Source organism: Bufo bufo, chromosome 5 (assembly GCF_905171765.1).
Source record: "Bufo bufo chromosome 5, aBufBuf1.1, whole genome shotgun sequence".
Lineage (NCBI taxonomy): Eukaryota > Metazoa > Chordata > Amphibia > Anura > Bufonidae > Bufo > Bufo bufo.
This window is the reverse complement of record NC_053393.1, coordinates 364952986-364979753: the sequence shown is the minus strand read 5'-3', so window position 1 is coordinate 364979753 and position 26768 is coordinate 364952986. Positions and strand designations below refer to the sequence as shown.

The 26768-nt window shown below is 42.3% G+C and overlaps 1 protein-coding gene across 1 annotated transcript in view; it reads right to left on the bottom strand.

Annotated features, from left to right (window-relative positions):
* The window catches only part of LOC121001243 (leukocyte elastase inhibitor-like), a 74088-nt gene that overhangs the window by 16948 nt on the left and 30372 nt on the right, over nucleotides 1–26768 (bottom strand). The window contains exons 2-3 of the mRNA XM_040432218.1: nucleotides 15327–15502; nucleotides 2329–2466 (exon numbers count right to left, since the gene is read on the bottom strand). Coding sequence (XP_040288152.1) covers nucleotides 2329–2466; nucleotides 15327–15494 — 306 coding nt within the window. The 5' untranslated portion in view covers nucleotides 15495–15502. The remainder of the gene's footprint in view (nucleotides 1–2328; nucleotides 2467–15326; nucleotides 15503–26768) is intronic.

Here is a 26768-nt window from a genome sequence, read left to right as displayed (position 1 = left end):
CTTGGCTTCAAAGCCCAGAATGAGCAGGAATTTAAAAGAATAAATTACAAGTTTTACTGAATCTTTTATCATAAAACTACATATCTGCTCAGCTCCTCCTGCTCTATAACATATTACCTGCAGATTGCTCTGCATTTTCATGTTGACAGGTTCCCTTTAAGCTTCTGGCAGTGTTCTACCTTTATTAGCATTTGTATGAGCTGCTTGCAGCATGAAATGATCTTTATTTGTTATGTAAATTCGTCTCAAAGTGCCCAAGCCCTCCTGTCCTAATCCTTTAGCCCCCATGCAACTTAATACATGCCCCCTTGGTGAAATGCTGTTTGATGCTTAGCCATAAAAAACACTGTTGTGTCTACTAGTGCGCATGCACAGTAAAGCAGGACATGGTAGGTCTGATGGAAGAACAAGAGGAGCTGTAAAGCTGTTGACCACAGTCAGTCCTCTTCTTCCAGCAGGTATGTGTTGTGCTGCTTGATACCACATTACAAGCTGTAATGCAGATGCCCACAAGGGTTTTTCTAATGTGCAGGTGCTTAAAGGGGTTGTCCAGGCTTTATAATATTGATGACTTATCCTCAGGATAGGTCATCAATATCAGATCTGCAGGGGTCCGACACCCGGCACTCCCGCCGATCAGCTGTATGAGGAGACGGCGCACGCAGTGCTGTTTCCTTTCTCTCTTCCTGTCCGCTGCTGCGGTCTATGGTCTTTGCCATAGACAGCAGCAGCGGTAACAGGAAGAGAGAAAGGAGATGGCACGTGCGCACTGCACGCACCGTCTCTTCATACAGCTGACCGGGGGAGTGCCGGGTGTCAGACCCCTGCAGATCTGATATTGATGACCTATTCTGAGGATAGGTCATCAATATTATAAAGCCCAGACAACCCCTTTAATAAGTGAAAATGAGGTGACAGACTTTTAATTGCTGCAATTCAGCAGTAATAATTTATTGCAAATGGGAAACCTATTGTTAAAAATTTGAATCCCACCCAGGTCATGCACAGCCTGTATGTATGTATACAATTGTGGAACATATGAAATACCTTTTAGATTTCTCATTGTTTTCAGTAGTGAAGCCCAGTAATAAGGCAAACAGAGAATATGATGGAGACTGATCGGAGGCAAACTGATGCATTCTGAGCGGATCCTTTTCCATTCAGAATGCATTAGGGCAAAACTGATCCGTTTTGGACCGCTTCCGAGAGCCCTGAACGGATCTCACAAACGGAAAGCCAAAACGCCAGTGTGAAAGTAGCCTAAGATGGGTGATAACATGAATTAAAGTTCTTGTATAGGTCGCTGGGGTCACTGTAAGGATGTAGAGGGGGACAGGTTATAACAACAGGTTGTCAAGTTATACTAGAGTTGTAATTTTTCTGTGGCAGTATAGAAAGAAAATGCTACAAGATACAAAGACATGAAAACTAACAAGTAAAACCATGTTTCTGACATTCACTAGTGCAGTTCTTACTAGTGCGAAGATAATATCACAGTGCCCATGAACGGTAATGTTCACTTTAAGTAAATATGGCCTCAATAGAGTGTAATGTATGTAAGGCCTAAAAGAGAGGAGCATAAAAGAAAAGTGCAACCTGCAACTCTGAGAAATGTTTGCACCCGCTTCTCCATTTTATCACAACAGCTGTAGCTCAAGTGTCCATGATGTGACTCAGCACAGCCCTGAGGAGCCAGTGAGGGCGATGTGCTCCATCTATCAGCTGAATGGGCCAAGGTGACAAGTTCATACAACAGGTGGTGTGCAGCAGAAAGACTACTCCATCACCAGTCTTCAGAAATATCACGTCCGTAAATGGATGTAACAGATTGAAACATTTTGTATTTACTATCTCTTTATGTGAGCCCTGTGAAGGAAATATAGAAATGCTCCTCTTTGTTAGAATTAGGCCTAATGCACACAATCGTACGTATTTTGCTGTCCGCAAATTGTTGTATCTGCATTTTTGAGGACCCATTGACGTCAATAGGTCCATAGTCCACATTTTGTGGGCAAGTATAGAACATGGTCTATCTTTTTGTAGAATAGATATACAGATGCAGAAAGCACGCGGATTATCAAAAAGAGTGCTGGTTGCAGAGTGCGATTGCATTTGTTTTTGCGTTTGTATCTGCAAAAAGAATATGTTCGCAGAATATGAAGAATATGAAGTCAGAGGGTGAGCAAAAAAAGTGCAGATACAACACAGAGTATCCATATTTTACAGATACGCAATTTGTGGACCACAAAATGGACACAGTCGTGTGCAAGAGGTCTTACAAATATAATCTACGTAATAAATAATGTAATATTAAACTGTTTGACTTACAGGACGAAAGTTGAAAGTCTGTTCTCCATATAACCGGTTAGCCAGATTCAGGGAATGGGAGCTAGATTTCTTATTAATCTGAGCGTTCAGGGTTTGAAAGTTTGAATGAATGTCTTGAACACTATCAAAGTGCAGCACCTAAATGTCCATTCAGATAAAAGAATGAATACATATATGTTAGATCATTTATAGCACAATAGAAAACCTCACAACTGTTAAATTGTAGCATTATATCCGCCATGAATCTGTCACCAGTCTGAGGGCAGCACAAACAGGTGATAGAGACCCTTAGTAAAACACTGGGTCCGCTATTTTGCTAAACTCTGTATTGAACAGCTCCAATGCAAGTTGAGTATTGCAGTCCCCTCAAAACAGAGCTTTTGACAGGGAGTCCTCATATTAACCACTTCCTGACTTCTCACTGACTATATACGTCCTATCTGCACATACCCTGTGAAGATAGCACGTATGTAAACGATCAGGTAGCCCTTTAATCCCAGAGCTGTACAGCGCTGGGATTAAAGCTCCTGCAATCTAGCAGGAGCAGGTTGGGTCCTGGCTGTCAGACACAGGACCCAACCTGGAGGAGAAGACAGGAGCGGTTTATTACAGATTCTGCCTTCTCCTGTGCCGACAGGAGATCGTGGAGTAGTGCAGGGAGGGAGAGAAGGAAGGGGCCGAGCCACTTCCTCTATTAGTTCTGGTGGTCACGTAAACCGACAGGTGTCTCGAGGCAGGAGCAGAGCTGCAGGGTCTAAGGAGACCTTGATCAGATGTGCCTGTTTAGTGGTTAGCGGTTCCCCCCAAATTAAACCTTGAAAAGGTAAAAAAAATCTCTAAATAAAACATGCTAATAAAAAGTCCCAAGTGTCAAGTAAAAACATTGCAAAAATTATTTTGGTAGTCAAACAAATAAAAAAGTTAGGGTCACTAAACCACCACGTGCACAAAATCACAAAAAAATGCCAGGTCATTTAGGCTCTCAGCAGGAATCCAGGCCGTGTTACCACGGACCACTCATGGCCGTGAAACACTGCCGTGTGCATTCGCCCTTATACTGTATATTTATTATTTAATTCCAGTTGCTTATATACTGTAGCTCCAATATATTCCGTAAGACTGTATAGAGATTGTTATCGTTAATATGGGGTCCACTTTCTAATTTCTGTATCTCAAACACAAATATACAATGTGGCCATTTCATATAATCTATTTTACCCATCGGCAGTGTTGGACTGGAATGCCTAGGGCCCACCAATAAAATTTATTTTGGGTGCCCACCGTAGAGATTCTTTCAAATATTACCTGCTCACACAGCATAGAAACATAGAAGATTGATGGCAGAAAAAGACCACCTTATTTTCACTTCACATTAACTTATATTTTAGGGTGACAGCTATATTGAATTCTACCAAAACCCTTAAAGGATGTTTTCAGGCTCTTGACATTGAGGACTTATCCTCAGGATATGTCATCAATATCCGATCAGAAGTCACCCGAGACCTCACTCCCCCATGATCAGCTGTTGTTTGAGGGTGCTGGTGCTAAGACTAGCACTTTGAATGGAGCCCGAAGCACAACTCTATTCAAAGTGTAGTGGCCATGCTGGGTTCTTACATCTCAGCTTCCATTCAAATGAATAGGAGCTGCCCTATAAATAGATATGCCATAGCATTCACTTATATTTTCATCATTTCTTATTTGTTACTTGTTTGAAGGGGTTCTCAATGGAATTATTCTCAAATACCTTTCATTAGTTATAACGGCTCGTTTTGTCTAGGGAGTAATCATTAGGAGAAATAAAATGGCCGCCATCCTATTAGTACACATAAAACCTGTACTAATCACACAGGAGGACAAGTTACTTCACAGCAGTGAGTCAAAGAGCTGCCTCATCCTCCTCTCTGCTCTGCTTGTCAGGGATTATGATCCCGAATACAGCTGATAAGATCTTTAACTGAATCTGTATAGGAATTGAGTTCATGATAAGATATGAAGTACAAAGAAGATGGTGGTGATGTGGTAATGGGCAGCAGCACTTGTATCCAGTCTCCATTACCACCGCCTCACATTACCACAGTTTGTCCTGTCCATCCTCTCTTTACTTCATGTCTCCTCATGAACTCCATTCCTACAGAGATTCAGCTAGAAATTGTATCATTATCATTAAGTAGAGAGGAGGCTGAGGCAGCTCTTTAGCTCAGTGTTCTGAAGTGACTTGTCCTGCTGTGTGATTAGGACAGGTTTCCTGTGTACTAATAGGAGGGCAGCCAGTTTATTTCTCCTAATGATTGCTCTGTAGACAAAACTAGTCATTATAACTAATAAAAGGCATGCGCTAATATATTTATAATAAAGTAATATTTAAGTATTTTCATTTTCTTAATTCCCAGAGAAACCCTTTAAGGCTTTATTCAAACTATGAGGCAGCTGCATGTGGACAACACTCCGTCTGCCTGCACCGACAAATGGCCAAACAGTTTTGAAGGTAAGTCTGACCACGTTTGGACTGGCCCAGAGGGGAGCAGGTGAATGCCCTGAGAGCACCTGAGCAAGGTTGGACCCTAGTCTCTTACCACCGGCACAAATAGCAGATGGCACAGTAGACTGACCTACTATATACATACTGTAAACTACATCTCAACCAGCCTATGTATCCATATAAAAAATTGGGTAGATTATTTCACAAACTACCTAGTTTATTATAGATGCTTCTGGTGGCGGAGACGACTTCTAGGTACAGACACAGGTCAGCCAGTACCCTTCATGAAGTCTCTGCAGGGACCCCTATAATCTTGCTGCTGCCTGTTACTGTATGAGCAGGTAATATTTGCATGTAGCAGTACAGCAGGCCCCTAGAATTATCTTCAAAATTGTGTGGCCATTGAGTGTGGTTTTTGTATGTGTGGCCAGCACAACGTTAGCACACAGCAGTAGAACCTGCTAATGATTGAGCTTTCCTTTGTGGAATATATTGATTTAGTCACTCTAATAAATAAATAACTCTTGTAACAGAGTCATGTTAGCAGCATTGTGTATGGTTACAAATTGCGAAACAAAAGTTCACCGGGTAATTTTTTACAACCTAATGATGTCTACATTAACCACTTAAGGACCACAGGTTTATACCCCCCTAGTGACCAGGCCCTTTTTTACAAATCGGCACTTCACAACTTTAACGGTTTATTGCTCGGTCATGCAACTTTGCACTCAAATGAATTTTACCTCCTTTTCTTCTCACAAATACAGCTTTCTTTTGGTGGTATTTGATTGCTGCTGAGATTTTTCGTTTTTATGATATTAATCAAAATAGACCGCAATTTTCTCAAAAAAAGTGTATTTTTAACTTTTTCTGGTAAAATTGTTCAAATATAATTAAATTTCTATACAGGTTTGCGTCAGAATTTATTGTGCTACATGTCTTTGATAAAAAAAAAATCCAATAAGTGTATATTTATTGGTTTGCGCAAAAGTTATAGCGGTTACAAACTATGGTACAAAAATGTGAATTTCCGCATTTTGAAGCAGCTCTGACTTTCTGAGCACCTGTCATGTTTCTTGAGGCGCTAGAATGCCAGGATAGTATAAATACCCTCCAAATGACCCCATTTTAGAAAGAAGACACCCCAAAGTTTTCGCGGAGGGGCATGGTGAGTTCATGTATGATTTAATTTTTTTTCACAAGTTAGCGGAAAATGACACTTTGAGGGAAAAAAAATAATAATAAAGTTTCCATTTCTGCTAACTTCTGGCAAAAAAATGAAAAATTTCCCACGGACTCACTATGCCCCTCAGTGAATACCTTGGGGTGTCTACTTTCCGAAATGGGGTCAATCGTGGGGTGTGTTTACTGTTCTGGCATTTTGGGCGGGGCTAAATTGTGAGCAACCCTGTAAAGCCTAAAGGTACTCGTTGGACTTTCGGCCCCTTTGTCACACATGTGGTATTGCCGTACTCAGAAGAAGTAGGGAAATGTGTTTTGGGGTGTATTTTTACATATACCCATGCTGGGTGAGAGAAATATCTCTGTAAATTGACAACTTTGTAAAAAAAAAAAAAAAAAAAAAAAGAAGTTGTCATTTACAGAGATATTTCTCACACACAGTATGGGTATATGTAAAAATACAAAGCACAACAAAAAGTGTTCTTTGAGGGGGAACGATACTTTAGGGAATCTGGTAAGTCGGGGAGATTGTTGTCCACACTTATACAGAGCCAAAGGGGGGGTAATAGGATTGATAGTGTTGAGAGGAGAGATGGGGGGATGGCATCCAGCCAGGGAGAGATAGAGCTCGAGTTTACTGAATATTATGGGGACCTTTACTCCTCAGAGGGAGGGGGGGGGGCTGAAGAATTCGGACTCTTCCTGGAGGGAGTACCGATCCCCAGACTCTCGGAGGAGGAGAGGGACTGGTTGAATGGCCCCATTGAAGTGGAGGAATTACGGGAGACATTGAAAACTATTCAGGGGAACTCCAGTCCTGGGTTGGATGGTCTTCCTTTTGAGATATATAGAAGATATGGAGATGTCATTCTTCCAGTGTTAGTGCAGGTCTTAAATGAGTCAATGGATAGGGGCGAACTTCCGTCCTCCCTCTCGGAAGCCGTAATAAGTCTGATAGGTAAAAAGGGTAAGGACGAGAAAAAGGTGGATTCGTATCGCCCCATCTCTCTCCTCAACACTGACTTTAAAATATGTGCTAAATTACTTGCAAACCGCCTAAGAAAAGTTATTGAGAAGTTAATACACCCGGATCAATCAGGGTTTGTACCCAAACGCCAGGCTCAGTCGAATATTCGACGAACATTACTGAACATGCAGATGGGCGGGGAGGGTGCTCATTCCATCCTGTCCTTGGATGCTGAGAAAGCGTTTGACAGGGTGGAATGGGCATACCTCTGGAAGGTTATGCATGAGTGTAATCTGGGAGAAAAATTCATTAGATGGGTACAGCTTCTATATAATAACTCGAAAGTCAGGGTAAAAATTAATGGAGTAATATCAGAATCGATACCTTTGCAGAGGGGAACCCGTCAGGGGTGCCCACTCTCCCCATTATTGTTCGCCATATTCGTTGAGCCGTTGGCTTGTAAGGTCCGAGCAGATGATAAAATAAGGGGGTTTGGGGGAAATGGTGCACTGGATAAGATATGCCTTTATGCTGATGATATTTTGTTTTTTGTGGAAGGGGGGGTACCAATGGTACTGTACCTGATGGAAACAGTAAATCAGTTTGGTCTTATTTCCGGCTTTAGGGTGAACTGGACAAAGTCGGTATTGCTCCCAATTGGCCAGGAAATTGGGCTGGAGGAAATAAATCTTAAAGTTTTGAAACCCACGGAGTCGTTTGAATATCTGGGTATTAAAGTTAGTTCGAGGATACAGGAGTATCTAGAACTCAATATCGAGCCTCTTTTAAAAAGGGTTAGGGAAAAAACAAGTACCTGGCAAAAATTGTTAATCCGACAAGTGGATCGAATCGCGATAATAAAGATGGTTCTGCTACCACAGATTCTGTATGTTATTTCCTCCTGCCCAGTTTGGATAGGGGACCACTTTTTCAATTCGTTAGAAGGAGTGACAAAATGACCTTATTTGGGGGAGAAAAAGGGTCAGGCTGAAACAAAAATACTTATGGCTAGATGAGGAAGATGGCGGCCTGTCCGTTCCATGTTTTCGGGGTTATTACTATGCATCCCAGCTTCAGTGGTTAATGATGGAGGATGATAGACTGCGTTGTTTTTTGGAAGGGGAATTAGGAGGTCTCCAATATAAACATCATTAGTACTCTAGAAACTGGAGTGATAAAAATAAAGGGTAGGCAGTGCCCAATTAGTAATATGATACACTTAGTTTGGGTTAATGTTAAAAAATTATTAGGAATAAATCACTCATTAAAATTTTCCCCCATTTGGGGAAATCTAAATTTAAAAGAATTTTGGAAGTTTGAAGATTTTGTATTTTGGGATAAAAAGGGTATTAGGTTTGTGCCCCAGATGGTGGTGGAAGGACAGCTGAAGACACTAGAGGAAATGGGTCTAAGTATAGATAAAGATTGCCTCACGTGGTTTAGATATGCTAGATTAAAACATGCATTTGATAAAACTGAGAATAGCGAATATTTTATCACGAAACACTCAGATTTTGCTGAATTTTGCTATCAGGGAATTGGGAGCAAAGTATCAATCTCACAAAGTATCAATTAAGAAGGGATTAGGGGGGGGGGGTGACTAGATTTAATAGTGAAAAGAAATGGGCACAAGAGGTGGAACCCCCAACTCTGGAATGGAGAAGTATTTATAAAAATGTAAAAAGGAGTACCATCTCCAGTAGCTTCCGATTGACGCAGTTTTTTATCCTCCATCGGACCTATATTACCCCAGGGTATTGAATAAGATGTACAAAACAGGGGAGGCAAAATGTTGGAAGTGTGGAGAGGAGAGGGCTGATTTCGTGCATTTGATTTGGTTCTGCCCGATTGTACAGGGGTATTGGACCCAAGTTTTTCAGGACCTTGGGAGAGAGATAGGGAAACCCGCACCTCTGGAGATCAGGGTAGCAGTGCTGGGAGATATTAGAAGAATTGGGGCGGAAAAAGAAAGTGAAAGGAAATGGGAAAAAGGGTTAATGCTGGCACGTGTTGTACTGGCTAGAGGATGGGGAGCGGACAGCCCGCCAAGTGTGGTAGAGTGGAAAAATTTATGTGAAAGGGTGCATAGATACGAGAAAGCTAGCCAGGTGAAACCGGTGGGTAACAAGGAGTAAAAAAAAAAAAAGGGGGGAGAATATAAATTCTTGAAAAGAGGTCATGGAAAGGAAATACCTCGAAGATACTCCCAAGACAACCAAGAGGGTGGAGGTGAGGGTGGCGGGTAGGGTGGGGGAGGGGATGGGATGGGGGGGGGGGGTAAAAAGGTTTTTCTTTTTCTGTGTCTCTGTATTTATTGCGAAGCAAAAGTAAATTGGGTGGGGGAAAAAAAAAAATTGTCCTTGCGATCCTTTGTAACTCATGATGGTGTATATTTGTATATCTGCAATGTCTATCCCCTATCTTTGTCTTGTTTTAATGAGAAGAAGAAAATGAAATGATAAATAAATATAAATTAAAAAAAAAAATAAATACAATTTAAGAAATAGTAGGGCACACCTACAATCAGCTGCACATGGAGAGTTTTTATGAAAACAATGTATTTTATTCAAGCCAAATTGTATATAGTATTACATAAAATCGTTTTTAAACATATATACTTAGCATGCTATATAATATTTATAATAATACATATAAGAGAATACATATAAGATCAATAAAATCAATAAAAATAAAAAATCATAGAAGAAAAAAGTCCTGTTGAGTTCCTCAATTTAGTTGTTACTTTCTTTAGCTTGGTATAAATATGATATATTATTCATCCAGCAGGTGGCCCAGATAAAATAATCGCAGTCGGCGATGCTGGCGTTAAGGAGAGAAAATATCATGCACAAACTTCAATATAGTCGGATGAAATCTTTAACTCTGTATCGATGTATTTAACTATTCATCCAGCAGGTGGCCCAGATACAAATCGCAGTCAGCAATGCTGGGGTTAAGGAGAAAAAGTCATGAACAGACTACAATAGTCAGATAGAATCTAATGTTGTATAGTCACTTGTATTTCTTTGGTAGAATAGTTAGTGTATCAGATGCCCCTGTCCACACATACACTGACTCGGCATTTGAGTTTACTCACAGTTTGTTAAATCTTTACCGGTTATACTGCGACTACCGTGGCGTCCCACGTGTAGTACGCTTACTGCAGGCAGTGGTGTGGTTTCCAAGAGATTTCTCTGTAGGTGTGGGGATCCTCGGTAATCACTTGTAGGAGTGCCGTGTTAGTGGTTTTCCTGAAGTGATTCCTGCACAGATGCTTTAAAGGGCTTCTGTCACCCCACTAAAGTCATTTTTTTTTTTGGGCTACTTAAATTCCTTATACTGCGATACATGAAAATATTATGGTCTTACTTACTTTCCTTCAGCAGTTTCTTATAAAAACGAACTTTTATAATATGTAAATTAGGTCTCTACCAGCAAGTAGGGCGGCTACTTGCTGGTAGCCGCCGCAAAAAACCGCCCCCTCGTCGTGTTGATTGACAGGGCCAGCCGCGATCTCCTCCTCCTCCCTGTCAGCATTTTAAAAATCGCGCGCCTGTGTTCATTTGGCGCAGGTGCTCTGAGATGAGGAGGCTCACCTCCTCAGAACTCCCTCAGTGCGCCTGCGCTGATGACATCACCGAAAGAGAAGATGTCATCGGCGCAGGCGCACTGAGGGAGTGCTAAGGAGGCGAGCCTCCTCATCTCTGAGCGCCTGCGCCGAATGAACACAGGCGCGCGATTTTTGAAATGCTGACAGGGCCGGCCGGAGGAGGAGATCGCGGCTGGCCCTGTCAATCAACACGACGAGGGGGCAGTTTTTTGCGGCGGCTACCAGCAAGTAGACGCCCTACTTGCTGGTAGAGACCTAATTTACATATTATAAAAGTTCGTTTTTATAAGAAACTGCTGAAGGAAAGTAAGTAAGACCATTATATTTTCATATATCGCAGTATAAGGAATTTAACTAGCCCAAAAAAAAATTATGACTTTAGTGGGGTGACAGAAGCCCTTTAATCAAGCGGCAGGTCAGGTTTCACTGTGGCTGTCAATTTTCGGTTTTTCCTTTAAAGTATCGATACCGATCCCTCACCTTATGTTCAACTTGAAGCGCTTCAAAGTCCCAATACTATATTTGATTTCATGGGGTTAACTTTTACCAAACGCGTTTCGGAGTTAACTAGGACTCCTTCCTCAGTGGTTAATTTTCCCATGAAAAATGATCAAATTTTTTACATGGCTATCCAGGTGTATTTCAGTCTGATTTAATTGTGCTATACTGCTCTACTCAGCCCACTACCTTATTCATCCTATTATACATCGTGCTCTATTTTACAAATGTATGAATCAGAATGACTGTTTAAGATACGAGACAGATGAAATAAAATAAAAAATGTAGGCACACCCTTTTTTTCTCCATTAAAACAATACCAACTAACTGAGGGTCAACATGACATACAGGTCCCATTTAATTTGGAAAAGAAAAAAAAGGTTTAATATCGGTAAAAACCGCAACAATACCGCTTTCATATAGAATAAATGCAACACTATCACAAGTGTCAAGTGTTTGGATTTCAAATAAAAATGAAGACGAGAGAAAGACAATATCAATGAATTGTATAGGGATATATTGTGACATTTATATAAAACTTTTATTGTATCACATTTTATATTTTTGTAATAATAACGTAAAAATTAAAAAAAGAAAAATTTATAAAAAATTATTTTGGGCTATATATATATTTTTTTTTGCAAAAATCTTTTCTATATACAGATAGCCGTTTTAATAATGCAATATTGTTTTATGTGTTTTAATCTGACATTTTTATTACATTTGGACATTGTTCCTCATAATTTTATATATATATATATATATATATATGAGGATATAAAGATGTTGGCTATATAGCACTGTGAGTTCCCAAGGATTCCATTCCACAACTTCAATATAGCACAATTAAATCAGACTGAAATACACCTGCATAGCCATGTATAAATTTGATGATTTTTCATGGGAAAATGAACCACTGAGGAAGGAGTCCTAGTTAACTCCGAAACGCGTTTGGTAAGGATAACCCCATGAAATCAAATATAGGATTGGGACTTTCAAGCGCTTCAAGTTGAACATAAGGTGAGGGATCGGTATCGATACTTTAAAGGAAAAACCGAAAATTGACAGCCACAGTGAAACCTGACCTGCCGCTTGATTAAAGCATCTGTGCAGGAATCACTTCAGGAAAACCACTAACACGGCACTCCTACAAGTGATTACCGAGGATCCCCACACCTACAGAGAAACCTCTTGGAAACCACACCACTGCCTGCAGTAATCGTACTACACGTGGGATGCCACGGTAGTCGCAGTATAACCGGCAAAGATTCAACAAACTGTGAGTAAACTCAGATACACTAACTATTCTACTATACTATACAGCATTAGATTCTATCTGACTATTGTAGCCTGTTCATGACTTTTTCTCCTTAACCCCCAGCATTGCTGACTGCGATTTGTATCTGGGCCACCTGCTGGATGAATAGTTCAATACAACGATACAGAGTTAAAGATTTCATCCGACTATATTGAAGTTTGTGCATGATATTTTCTCTCCTTAACGCCAGCATCGCCGACTGCGATTATTTTATCTGGGCCACCTGCTGGATGAATAATATAACATATTTATACCAAGCTAAAGAAAGAAACAATTAAATTGAGGAACTCAACAGGACTTTTTTCTTCTATGATTTTTATTTTTATTGATCTTATATGTACTATTATAAATATTATATAGCATGCTAAGTATATATGTTTAATAACGATTTTATGTAATACTATATACAATTTGGTTTGAATAAAATACATTGTTTTCATAAAAACTCTCCATGTGCAGCTAATTGTAGGTGTGCCCTACTATTTCTTAAATTGTTATACCTTTTTCTGAACATTAGGTGAAATCTTCTTTGTAGGTGCACTAAAAACACATTATATGTAAAAATACACCCCAAAACACATTGCCCTACTTCTTCTAAGTACGGTGATACCACATGTGTGACATTTTTTTTCAGCCTAGGTGCGCAAAGGGGCCCAAATTCCAATGAGTACCTTTAGGCTGGGTTCAGACCTGAGCGTATTTGATATGCGCGTTTAACACGCGTTTTTGTCGCGCGTTTTTATGCGTGTTTTTTGCAATAGTAAACGCGCGTTTGACGTGCGTTTGTGTGATTGACTGCAGTGTCCTATGGCCACAAACGCGCGTCAAAATGCCCCAAAGAAGCTCAAGAACTTTTTCGAGCGTAGGGCGTTTTTTAGCGCGTTCAAACGCGCTGTAAAACGCTCAAGTGAGAACCAGGGCCATAGGGAAGCATTGGTTTTCATGTGTTGAGCGTTTTACAGCGCGTTTGAACGCGCTGTAAAATGCTCAAGTGTGAACCCAGCTTTAGGATTTCACAGGGCATTTTTACGCATTTGGATTCCAAACTACTTCTCACGCTTTAGGGCCCCTAAAATGCTAGGGCAGTATAAATACCCTACAAGTGACCCCATTTTGGAAAGAAGACACCCCAAGGTATTCCGTAAGGGGAATGGCGAGTTCATAGAAGATTTTTTTTTTTGCCACAAGTTAGCGGAAATAGTTTTTTTTTCTTACAAAGTCTCATATTTCACTAGTGACAAAAAATAAAATTTTACATGAACTCACCATACCCCTCACGGAATACCTTGGGGTGTCTTCTTTCTAATTTGCGGTTTGCGGACCGCAAAAAACGGCACGGTCGTGTGCATAAGGCCTTATATTGAGCATACGGGTAATGAGATTTATTTTTTTCGTTCAGCCTCTGGGCTGAAAGGAAAAATGAACGGCACGGATTTCTTAATTCGCATAGATCAATGTGGATGAAAAAATCTCTGCCAAAAAATGTGCAAAAAAAAAAAAAAAAGCTGCGATCGCTTATAAAGATCCAAAAAGCTCAAAAGTGATCTTTATAGTGCCGCAGCAATTTTAAGGTGTTTTTGCAGTGATCAGAAAAAAACCATTTCTGTCACTGCGGTGGGGCTGACTGAACGCAAGTGTGCGCACAAGATCAGGCCTGATCGGGAGAACACTGCGTTTTTTGTAGAGCCTAAGGTGACCCTAATGTACTGATATAGATCTGATTGCTATCAGTCTTGATCACTTACAGATACTATATAGTACTAGTGCTGGTTAGCGACAGCGATGACGCTAATCAGCAACTAATTAGTGACTGCAGTGCGGTGGGCTGGACGCTAACTACCTAACAAGTGGCTAACTAACTGGCGGTGATAAGGGACCCTTAGGCCCCATTCACACGTCCGCAATTCTGTTCCGCATTTTGCGGAACAGAATTGCGGACCCATTCATTTCTATGGGGACAGACTTTGTCCCGCTCGGATCCGGAATTGCGGATCTGCACTTCCGGGTCCGCACTTCCGTTCCGCAAAAATATAGAACATGTCCTATTCTTGTCGGCATTTGCGGACAAGAAAATGCACTTTCTATATAGTTCTGGCAATGTGCAGATCCGCAAAATGCGGAAAGCACATTGCCGGTGTCGGTGTTTTGCGGATCCACAAAACACATACGGACGTCTCAATGGAGCCTTACAGGGGGGTGATCAATGACAGGGGGGTGATCAGGGAGTCTATATGTGGTGATCAGGGGTTAATAAGTGACAGGAGGGTGTGTGTGTAGTGTAGTGTGGTGCTTGGTGCTACTTACAGAGCTGCCTGTGTCCTCTGGTGGTCGATCCAAGCAAAGGGACCACCAGAGGACCAGGTAGCAGGTATATCAGACGCTGTTAACAAAACAGCGTCTAATATACCTTTCTGATGCGATTTTTTTAACATCTACAGCCTGCCAGCGAATGATCAGCGCTGGCAGGCTGTAGATCAACTTGTGAACTGCGCGCTCCTGTGAACGCGCGCTCACGGGAAATCTCAGGTCTCACGAGATGACGCCAATAGGCGTCGCTGAGACCTGAGAGCGCTGCCGCCCGGACGCCTATCGGCGTTACGTGTGCGGCAAGCGGTTAAGCATTGTTACGGCATGGGTTGTTATGGTGAGACTATGATCATTAGATATCCTTAGCTGATAAGAAGCAAATTACTATGGTTTTAGTTGACTCAGAGAACTGACCTATGATACTACATGATATAACAATAATGAAGAAATATCCAGCTCAGAACTCATGTGGTGATTCTTGCTACCAAGGGCAATAAGCAGTTGCATAAACTTCACAACCTTATAGAAATGTTTGCATTCAGCATAGAATAATATTACATTGCATATGCATTTTCTGATTGTAGATTAAGAGCCACCATAGGCAATGGGTACTATCTAGGTATATGTTACCTACCTTGGACACTTGTTCAGCAGTTTTACCTTTTGTACCTAATAATATCATGGCCAATGCTGATGAGATACTTAGTGGCGAGTAGAAAATATTTCCTTGAGGGTTGTTTTGACATAATTTCCTGAATAAATCAAGTGAAAAATTGGTGCATGCATAACTCAGTGCCTCCATTTTAGATCCTGAAAAAAGAAAGAAGATGGAGTTCAATATGTTGCATGCATAAGAAGCTGTACCAGCCCCACTATCTGTTTCTGTCCCTCAGGTCCCATCTTATATACACAGCAGTCTTTTTATACACAAAGATGAAATTAATAAAAATACAGCGCCAAGCACCACATAGGGTAGTACAGTAATGTCACGTGTATTCGCACGAGTGTAGCTGTAGGTAATGCTCTCAACTTTTTGGATTGTGATGAGTCACAACCACTGATTAAGCATGTAATGGGTGAAATCACGGAGGCAGCAGATCATGGATCCTCGCCGGCGGAAAAGCAGGTTGTCAAAGGATTGTGAAGAAGAAATCTGAGGCACTGATAGTGTCTCAAACCTGTGGATAAAAGAAAGGCCAGCGCCAAACTCCAACGTTATTCAAGATGATTTCAACTTTAATTCCAAAATTGTGACTCGTTTCAGGGACACAAACCCCTTCTTTATACAAACATTGGATACAAGACATAGGCATATGCATGGCTATATTTATACAGTGGTCCCTCAAGTTACAATACTAATTGGTTCCAAGACGACCATTTTATGTTGAAACCATTGTAAGTTGAGTAATCGGTTCCACAGCCCCAAAATGTTATCCAAGATAAGAGAAAATTAAGATTTAAGCTGCTAACTGGCAACTAATACATCTATTTATCAGAGAAGTGACCTTGATTGGATGGATCCGAGTCCAAAACATTGTATGTTGAGTCTAGTTTCAACTTATGATGGGTCAGAAAAGACCATTGTATGTTGAAAATATTGTATCCTGAGCAGAGGCGGCTCTTCCATTAGGCCACTTAGGCCACTGCCTAAGGCTTCGCGCTGGTGGGGGCCTTGCTCTGGCTCCCACCCGACACCGCCGCAAGTACCCTGAATGCTATTCCCCACCCCCCTTGTACTTGTTCCGCTGATCTGCTAGGCTGCTGTGCAGTCATGAATTCAGTCACTTTGGAGCGTGATCCCTCAAGACACACCGGGGGAGGTCACGGGTCTCGCGGGATTAAGCGCTGCAGGACGGGGTTGCGCTCTGAAGTGACTGAACTCATGCCCGTGCAGCAGCCTAGCAGAACAGCGGAACAAGTACAGGGTGGGGGGCAAATTACTTAATGTGGGGCAGTGTGGGGGGCCCGGAAAATTACATAATGTGAGGCAGTGTGGGGGGAAAATTACTTAATGGGGGGCAGTTTGTTGTAGAAATTACTTAATGGGGGCAATGTGGGGGGCAAATTACATAATGTGAGGCAGTGTGGGGGGCAAATTACTTAATGGGGGGCAGTGTGGCGGACAAATTATTTAATGGGGGCAAATTACATAATGTGGGGGGGAAATTACATAATGTGAGGCAGTGTGGGGGGCAAATTACTTAATAGAGGCAGTGTGGGGGCAAATTACATAATGTGGGGCAGTATGGGGGGAAATTACATAATGTGGGACAGTGTGGGGGCAAATGACATAATGTGGGGCAGTGTGGGGGCAAATTACATAATGTGGGGCAGTGTGGGGGGAAAATTACTTAATGGGGCAATGTGGGGTGCAAATTACATAATGTGAGGCAGTGTGGGGGCAAATTACATAATGTGGGGCAGTGTGGGGGCAAATTACTTAATGAGGCAGTGTGGGGGCTAATTACATAATGAGGACAGTGTGGGGGGTAGTATTACTAATAAGGGCATTCTAGAAGGGAATTACTATTGGTGGGACTATGAGGAGTACTATTACTATGGGGGGCTCCTTCAGGATAGTATTTGGGGATATTGGGGGGCACAGCGAGCACAGGATAACACTGTGGGGACTCTAGGTTGGGGGTGATGATAGGAATGTGAGGAAGTTAAGATGTCCGTGTGTCACACTCTGCAGAGGCGAGGCGGCTGAGAGAAGTTGTACGGACCGAGTGGAGAAGATGATGACAGAGAAGATCTACATCAGAGGAGACGTCACCTGGGGGGTCCTGGATGTGACGGGTATGTGCTGCTGTATAGCAAGTACAGCAAAATGCGGTGTGCGGGGGCAGGGTCGATTTAGAGAACTGGGCCATATTCATTGGGGCTTGGGCCCCGGATCTTCTGAGACCCTAGCAACGCCTCTGAGTACAATTATTGGCTTCCGCGGCCGTCTGGCGGGTGGACTAAGCGGACTAATGGAATGGAAGAGCCGCAGCGGGGCCCGCGGCCGCTCTGAGCCCCTCTCTGCCTCTTTAAGAAAGCAGTGGCTGCTGGGGCTCGGAGCGTGCCGCCGCACAGGCACGTCTTCTGAACGTTGCCAGCTCCGCCCCCAGAGCTCTGCGCAGCCACGCAGGGGAGAAAAAGAAGGAGCCAGGGCCCTTACCTCAGTCCGTGTCTGGCTGCCGCCCACAGAGAGACAGTGGTGCCCGACCAGTGAATATAAGCCTAAGGTACAAGATCACCCTGTACTATGTGCTGCAAGCATGCAGCTGCTTAACCCTGACTGTGACATCACTGTGTATACCCTGTACTATGATGTCACTGTGCATATTAACCCTTTACTGTGATGTCACTGCATATTAAAGGGGTACTCCGGGATAGGAAAATAAATACCCTATCCAAAGGATAGGAGATAAGTGTCTGATCGGGGGGGGTACGGCCAATGGTATCCCCCACGATCTCCTGTATGGTACTCCGGATCTCCTTGTGCCCGGAGCGGTGGTCAACACTCCCCCTCCATATATCTATGGGAGAGCCGCAGATACAGCACTTGTGTATCTCCGAGTCTTCCATAGAAATACATGGAGGAGAAGTGTTGACCACCGCTCCATGCGGTGGTTGACACAGCTTATTTCTTGAGGACTGAGTACTCACATAGGGTTTATTAGGGATTCTGCCCCCACAGGGTCAGGTATCCGGACGGGGACGCCCCTTGCGGGGCAAGTTCCTCGTATAGATAGGTAGGGCGTAACAGCCCCTGTCCCTCACATAGGGCTTTCTAGGGCTTACCTGCCCTGTTATCCAACAACGTACAGGGGCGAACGCGCTTGGCACCTTCCAGTATGGCGATCCACCATTACAGGTCCATCTCTACCTTCAACATCGTTTGAGAGAACCCTCGGTCTACCTCCACACCTGGGTGAGAACGTTCCTGTATATATATTTTTTCACCATATTGTACGTGTATGTTTAGTCTAGGCCCTTAGGGCTGTTTCATGTTGTTTGTCAAAGAGGTTCACCCTCTAGCGTCCATCTATTTTAGAATTACCTATATTAAATGCTAGGTTTTACCCCTCTGGCCCCTATTACCTATATTAAATGCTAGGTTTTACCCCTCTGGGGGATTAGTACCATTGCCACATTAACTTGGGAGTAAATAGGCCTGGTCGTCGAACTTGGCCTTACTGTTCTTTCTACCATGGCATATATTGCACCAAATTAAAAAAAGAATGTGAATAACATATTGCAAAGCTAATAGAACACATAAAATGTTAATTGGTACAGTTAAAAGCACAAAAGATCGTAATACAAACTTGAGACATTTGTATCTGTGAGCGCTGTAAGCGGGCGGTCTCGGCTAGGCAGCTGAGGACACTAACGACCAGTTAATAATAATAATACTAATCTTTATTTATATAGCGCCAACATATTCTGCAGCACTTTACAATTCAGGGGTTCATGTACAAACAGTCATTCATTGTGACGGACTGAACCGCCACTGGGGCTGCTGGAGGAGCCTGAGGGCTAGCCTCCTTCCTACAGACTATGGACCGAGAACAATGGAGACCCCCTCAGACCTTTTGGGGTTACAAGGAACTATAAACCCTGATTTATGTGTGTAATTTATATGCCACATATTTCCTATGGCCCATTAAAAAGGCATTGTGTGGATTCAGCAACACAAAAAGGGTTAACTCTGCACTGAGACTCCCACTGATTGTGTTAGTGATGGGATTAAGATAGTTGATTATAATAGCAGCCGACTCCTATGATACACTCAGGAGATAATCCCATCACATGTGTCTCCTCGTCCCCTATTCATTCATTATGGAGGGGGTGAAGATATGTTTACATGTTAATTGTTGATTGCGTCACAGACAATGCCATTGTGTTTGTTGAATAGGGTTAGTGTTGTGCTTAAACTGTACAGGATTGGCTGCTATGTCATGTCCTCAGTATGTCATGTGTATATAAGTCAATGCTGTGTGTTCAATAAAGAGTTCCTGTTTTACCCTTCATCATGTTGAGGCTGGTGTTTGGGTAACTGATCGACACTGGGGATTGCTATACGCTGAAGATTTGCTATACTCCCCTGGCTATAACTACTACCTCTTGTAAGAGCTGTTCCTGCTCTCTGGATTTAGGAGAGGTTAACCCACTGGAGCCTGGAGCCTTGTCGAAGGTCCAGGGTGGGTAGGAGATGGCGAGACCTCAACCAAGCTTCGGCGGTTCGTGGGGTCTGTGGCGGTTATGGTGTCCAGTGGAGTGCTTGGAGTCTTTGGGAAGCACTAGGAGCATCCATCGACAGAGGCACCCGGTCAGGGTGCCAGGAGATCCGTTACATGCATAGCAACAGGTTAGTCAATAATTAGAACAAGAGGAATGAGAGCCCTGCTCGCAAGAGCTTACAATCTATGAGGAGGTAGGGGTGACAGAAAAGGTAAAAGTGCTTGTTTTGTACAATGGTCCAGCCATCTTGGGAAATTAGGGGAGCTGGATGAGCCAGTCACCAGCCGATATCAGTAGTGCTTCTGTGTGCATGGGTGCGGTGGAAAATTTGGTGGAGGATCAGGTTCAGAAAACTATGATAAATGGGCTATATATGGAGAGGAGTTAGATCAAGGAATGTGATATGCCACCCTAATAAGAGGTGTTTTTAGGGAGTGCCTAAAACTGTGTATATTGTCATTCAACCTAATTTCTTGGTGTAGGGCATTCCAGAGAATTGGTGCAGCTTGGGAGAAGTCTTGAAGCCAGGAGTGAGAGGTTTGGATTATGGTAGATGTCAGTCGTAAATCGTTTTCAGAGCGTAGAGCACGGGTAGGGTGGTAGACAGAGATGAGGGAAGAGATGTAGGGGGGTGCAGCGCTGTGGAGAGCTTTGTGGGTGAGGACAAGCAGTTTAAATTTGATTCTATACTTTATGGGCAACCAGTGCAATGACTGGCACAGAGTGGAGGCATCGGAGTGGTGGTTAGACAAATAGGTGACCCTGGCTGCTGCATTAAGGATAGATTGAAGAGGAGAAAGTCTGGTGAGGGGAGGCCAGTCAATAGTAAGTTACATTAATTGAGTCAGGAATGCATCAGTAATGCAACAATGAGAATTTTTATTGTTTCCAAGATGAGAAAAGGGTGGATTCTACAGATATTTTTGAGGTGCAGGCAACATAGGCAGGTGAGAGATTGAATATAGTGGGTGAAGGAAAGATCAGTGTCAAACGTAACACCGAGACAGCGGGCGTTCTGTTTAAGCATTATCATAGTGCCACACACTGAGAGGGAGATATCAGTTTTAGGTAAGTTATTAGATGGAGCGAGCACAAGACGTTCAGTTTGTGAAAGATTCAGTTTCAGATAGAGAGAGGACATGATGTTAAAGACAGCGGACAGACAGTCACTGGTCTGTGATTCAGCAGGGGTTATGTCAGGGGATGAAGTGTATAGTTGTGTGTCATCAGCATAGAGATAGTACTGGAAATCAAATCTGCCGATGGTCTGTCCTATTGGGGTTGTGTAGAGAGAGAAGAGGAAAGGACCATGGACTGAACCCAGAGAAAACCCAACAGCAAGAAGCAGAGGAGACGAAGTGGAGCCAGCAAATGATACACTAAAAGAGTGGTCAGAGAGATAGGAAGAAAACCAGGAGAGGGCAGTGTCCTTTAGGCTGATAGATTGGAGCATGGTGAGTAGGAGATGGTGGTCTACAGTGTCAAAAGCTACCAAGTGGTCAAGGAGAATGAGCAGAGAGTAGTCACTGTTGTATTTTGCTGTCAGGAGGTCATTTGTCACTTTGGTGAGGGCAGTTTCTAAAAACAAATAGCTGAATATGTGTGCATATATCAAATAGCGCACCAAAAATATGAGAATACACATATAATATAACATGATTCTTTATTGTTTAAAAGACATACAAAACACAAAATCTGACATAATGCATAATTTAGCAGCAATGCAGGAAAGTGACATAGTAAAAAACGGTCCCCCCCAGAAGCCACAAGAAGGTCCGCAAATATGAGTCTCAATGGAGTGTGCAAGCTCTATAGCAAAAGACACAAACAATGTCTGTTAATGCTAACTACATAAGAACACCCATTATGCTACAAACATACTTGCACAGGCCTATATACTCATGCTAATAAACATGTGCCAAGGATCCCAAACTAGAGACACCAAAGAAAATGGTAGGACACACTCGAAGCAAAGAGAAACAATGAAAAGGCGATAGCCAGTATACACAAGTAGCGTTCAAACAGAAACTTATACAGATCAAGGGCGTCAGGAGGACACCAACCGCGACGCGCGTTTCGCCCCCAAGAGGAAGCGAGGCGAAATGGGTGTTCTTATGTAGTTAGCATTAACAGACATTGTTTGTGTCTTTTGCTATAGAGCTTGCACACTCCATTGAGACTCATATATGCTGACCTTCTTGTGGCTTCTGGGGGGGCCCTTTTTAACTATGTCACTTTCCTGCATTGCTACAAAATTATGCATTATGTCAGATTTTGTGTTTTGTATGTCTTTTTAACAATAAAGGATCATGTTATATTATATGTGTGTTCTCATATTTTTGTTGCGGTAGCTGAGGGCAGTTTCTGTAGAATGTAGGGTGTGGAATCCGGATTGTAATGAATCAATGAAAGAGTGAGCAGAGAGATAGTGGATGAGGCGAGAGCAGACCAGATGCTCCAAGAGTTTAGAGATGAATAGGAAGTTGGAGACTGGTCTGTAGTTGGTTGTGCAGGACAGGTCAAGAGAAAGTTTTTTTTAATAATGGAGTAATGATAGAGTGTTTGAAAGAGGAGGGGAAGATGCCAGAAGAGAGAGGAAGGTTGAAGATTTTTGTTAGGAGAGTGGTGGAGAGATAGACTGGAGTAGGTGTGAGGGAATGGGATCAGAAGTGCATGAGGTAGGACCAGAAGAAGAGAGGAGCCAGGAGACTTCTGTGACTGGGTCAAGTGTGGACAGTGAGCCAGAGGAAATAATGGGGGGGAAGGGGATCGATGACACTTAGTGGCTGGGAGCATATTTTATGCCAGATGTTTTCTATTTTCTCTGTGAAGTAGGCATCCAGATCTTCAGACAGAGGTTTGTGATAGGCGCCTGCACTTTAGGACTGAGGAGAGAGTGAAAAGTGTCAGAGTATTTTTTCAGTTTTTCAGTTGTTGGACAATGAAATTAGGGTGGTGAAATATGTCTGTTTGGAGAGGTAAAGGGCAGAGTTATAGGCGTTTGGCACTCCTGGAGCAATGCTGGAGAAAGTGAGGGATGCTTTTTTTTTTTTTTACTGAAAATGAATAAAAGGGAATAATAGGCTGTTTAAAAAAATAGCAGTATTTGCATTTCCGGTTACAAACTGGAATATTTCCACTATAAACTGAAATTTGTTTCAAGATTTAGCTTTTCTGTTAATCACTGAACTAATATTTAGTTGTATAACCTTTATTTCGGATAACTGCTTTATATCTGTGAGGCTTGGCGTCAACTAACATCTAACACCTGTGAACAGATATTCCAACCCAGACTGACTGGACTACATTCCACAGTTCTGCATTCTTGGGTTTGGCAGTAAAAAACATCATTTTCATGTCATTCCACAAATTCTCAATCAGATTGATATCTGGGGATTGGGCTGGCCATTTCATAACATCAATCTTGTTGGTCTAGAACCAGGGTGTTACCCACTTACTGGTGTGTTTGGGGCCGTTGTCCTGCTGAAACACCCATTTCAAAGGCATTTCCTCTTCATCATAAGGCAACATGACCTTCCAGTATTTTGATATATATAAACTGGTTCATGGTTCCTGGTATGTAATAAATGGGCCTGACTCCAGAGTATGAGAAACATCCCCAAACCATTATGCTTGCACCTCCATGTCTTACAGTCTTCACAGTGTACTTTGGCTTGAATTCAGTGTTTATCGGTCGTCTCACAAACGGCTGTGGCCTTTAGACTCAATAAGAACAATCTTGCTCTCCTTTGTGCATAGAATATTGCACCACTTCTCTGTAGGCCAGTCAATGTGTTCTTTCGCAAACTGTAACCTTTTCAACACTTCTTTTCTGAGCAATGGTACTCTACGAGGGTTTGTTGCTAATAGTTTGGCTTCAGGTAGGCATCTTCTGATTGTTAGGCTGGGTTCACACGAGCGTGTCCGGATTAGTTCCGGATGCGTCCCGGTGTGTTGCGGCAAACCCGCGCGAGTAGGAATGCAATTGCAGTCAGTTTTGCCTGCGATTGCGTTCCGATGTTCAGTTTTTATCGCGCGTGTGCAATGTGTTTTGCACGCGCGTGATAAAAAACCGACTGTGGTACCCAGACCCGAACTTCTTCACAGAAGTTCAGGTTTGGGTTCGGTGTTGTGTAGATGTTATTATTTTCCCTTATAACATGGTTATAAGGGAAAATAATAGCATTCTGAATACAGAATGCATAGTAGGTGATCAATTGAGGGTTAAAAAATAAAAAAAATTAACTCACCTTCTCCTCTTGTTCGCGTAGTTCTCCCGGTCTTCAGTTCTTTAAAAAGATGAACTATGGGCTAAAGGACCTTTGGTGACGTCAGATCACATGCTCCAATGACATGGTCCATCACCGCGGTGATGTACCATGTGATTGGAGCATGTGATCTGACGTCACCAAAGGTCCTTTAGCCCATAGTTCATCTTTTTAAAGAACTGAAGACCGGGAGAACTACGCGAACAAGAGGAGAAGGTGAGTTAATTTTTTTTTATTTTTTAACCCTCAATTGATCACCTACTATGCATTCTGTATTCAGAATGCTATTATTTTCCCTTATAACCATGTTATAAGGGAAAATAATACAGTGTATAGACTGTCACCTAGCAACCGTGCGTGAAAATCGCACCGCATCCGCACTTGCTTGCGGATGCATGCGATTTTCACGCAACCCCATTCACTTCTATGGGGCCTGCGTTGCGTGAAAAACGCAGAATATAGAGCATGCTGCGATTTTCACGCAACGCATAAGTGATGCGTGAAAATCATCGCTCATCTGAACAGCCCCATTGAAATGAATGGGTCCAGATTCAGTGCGGGTGCAATGCGTTCACCTACCGCATTGCACCCGCGCGGAAATCTCGCCCGTGTGAACGCAGCCTTACAGTACTCACAGATAATTGAAGATCTTCTTTGATTTCCCTGGAGCAGATCATTGGATACTTCTTGTCATTCTTGTTATTCTATGATCTACACGGATGGTAGTATTTCTTTTCCTACAACGTGTTTCAGGTTTTGTTTGCCATCTTAAAGCATTGGAGATAATTTTAGCTGAGCAGCCAATTATTTTCTGCACTTCTTTATATGTTTTCCCCTCTCCAATCAACTTCTTGATCAAAGTTCTTACTTCTTCGGTACAATCTGGAACAACCCCTTTTACTCGCTGAGCAAGACCGAAAAACAGCAAGTACAATATTTGCTGCCCTCCTTCTTTAAATAAGGGCCATAATTGACACCTTTCTTCACAGAATGAGTGACCTCACTATATGAACTCCACACTGCTATTAATTTGAACACCCCCTTTCATTAAATAAGTCAATTATACCCAATTAGCGAGCATGTCATGCTGATTCTGTTCGTTGCCCATTACTCGGCTAAACCTAGTCATGATTTTTTTTCCCATGTAGTATTATGTTTTCTGCCAAAAATAATAATTAAACACATTAGTGATGTTAGACTGCTATTATTCTGCACATAACTGTACGTGTAGGGCTGTGTGGTCATGTTGATAACTAAGATATTATTTATTCTTTGCAGTGCTTCAAAATTACAGGCAGTAGTGTAACTAGAACTGACTGGACTCCACAGCAAATGGGCAACTTCTTCACAATCCCCACCCCATGCAACCCCCAATCCTGCAGCTAGTCAAAATCACTCCCAGACCAGGCCCTGCTGCCACTCTGTCCGTTTCCCACACACATACCGTATACTGTATATCATGTCACTGTATAGAAAGTCACTGTATAATACTATTGTGGGGGTCATGACCATAAAATCTTTTAGTCCTCCTCTCAGGTAGGCCCCTATACAATGCCAATAAAAAGGTCTGTTACCATAATTACAAGAAAATTTTTAAAAAGTACTCAAAACAAATATAATTAGGGAGAATTCACATCTCAGTTTCATTTTCCTTTCTTCTGACGGAAGAATGTCAGAAGAATAGAAAATAAAAAAACAGGATGATTCTTGTTTAAAAAAACAAACAAAAAAAAAACAGCCTTTAAAAAAAGGATCCTGTAAAAGAAATAATTGATCCTGTTCCACCAGTTATGCACATTTGGCATCCGTTTGAGCTATTTCTATCTGAGATGTTTTTCAGACGGAAAAAAAGTACTGCATAGGCTGAGTTTACATCAGCATTCAGCCTTTCCGTTCTTCTGCTCCGTTATAGGAGCAGGAGAACGGAAAGGATGGCTCGGCACATAACTGAACCCAACGGAGCCTATAACAGTGCAGGAGATAACGGAAAGGCTAAACGCTGATGGGAACTCGGCCATACAGGACTTTTCTTTCTGTCTAAAAAACGGATCTCAGATAGAAATGGCTCAAATGGATGCCAAATGTGCATAACCGATGCAACGGGATCCATTTTTTTTACAGGATCCTTATTTTTCTGTTCTTCTGACGGATTAGAAGAACGGAAAATGAAACAGAGATGTAAACTCTTGCTTACTTGAATACACAGCATAAAATAGCAGAACCATTTTTAAACAACCACAGGAATGGCGTCTACTAGGTAGTGCTTTTAAGCAATGCATCTTTGGTATGGGGCTGAATGTATGAATACACACATACATTCATTATAACCTTAGGCTTGTTTCTCATTTCACATATGCATCTGAATTTCCACCAAAAGCCTCCATAGGAGAGATAACTAGGTTCCGTGACACACACACACACACATATATATATATATTGTAGGGGGTTAGCTCTTCACCGGGGGTCATTCTCACAGATACGCCTTTAGGACACCAGGTTTCAGGACCAAACAGTGTATTTATTGTGCACACTCCAACCAATACAGGTTATCATGAAGTCGCAGCTTCACCTAACACATG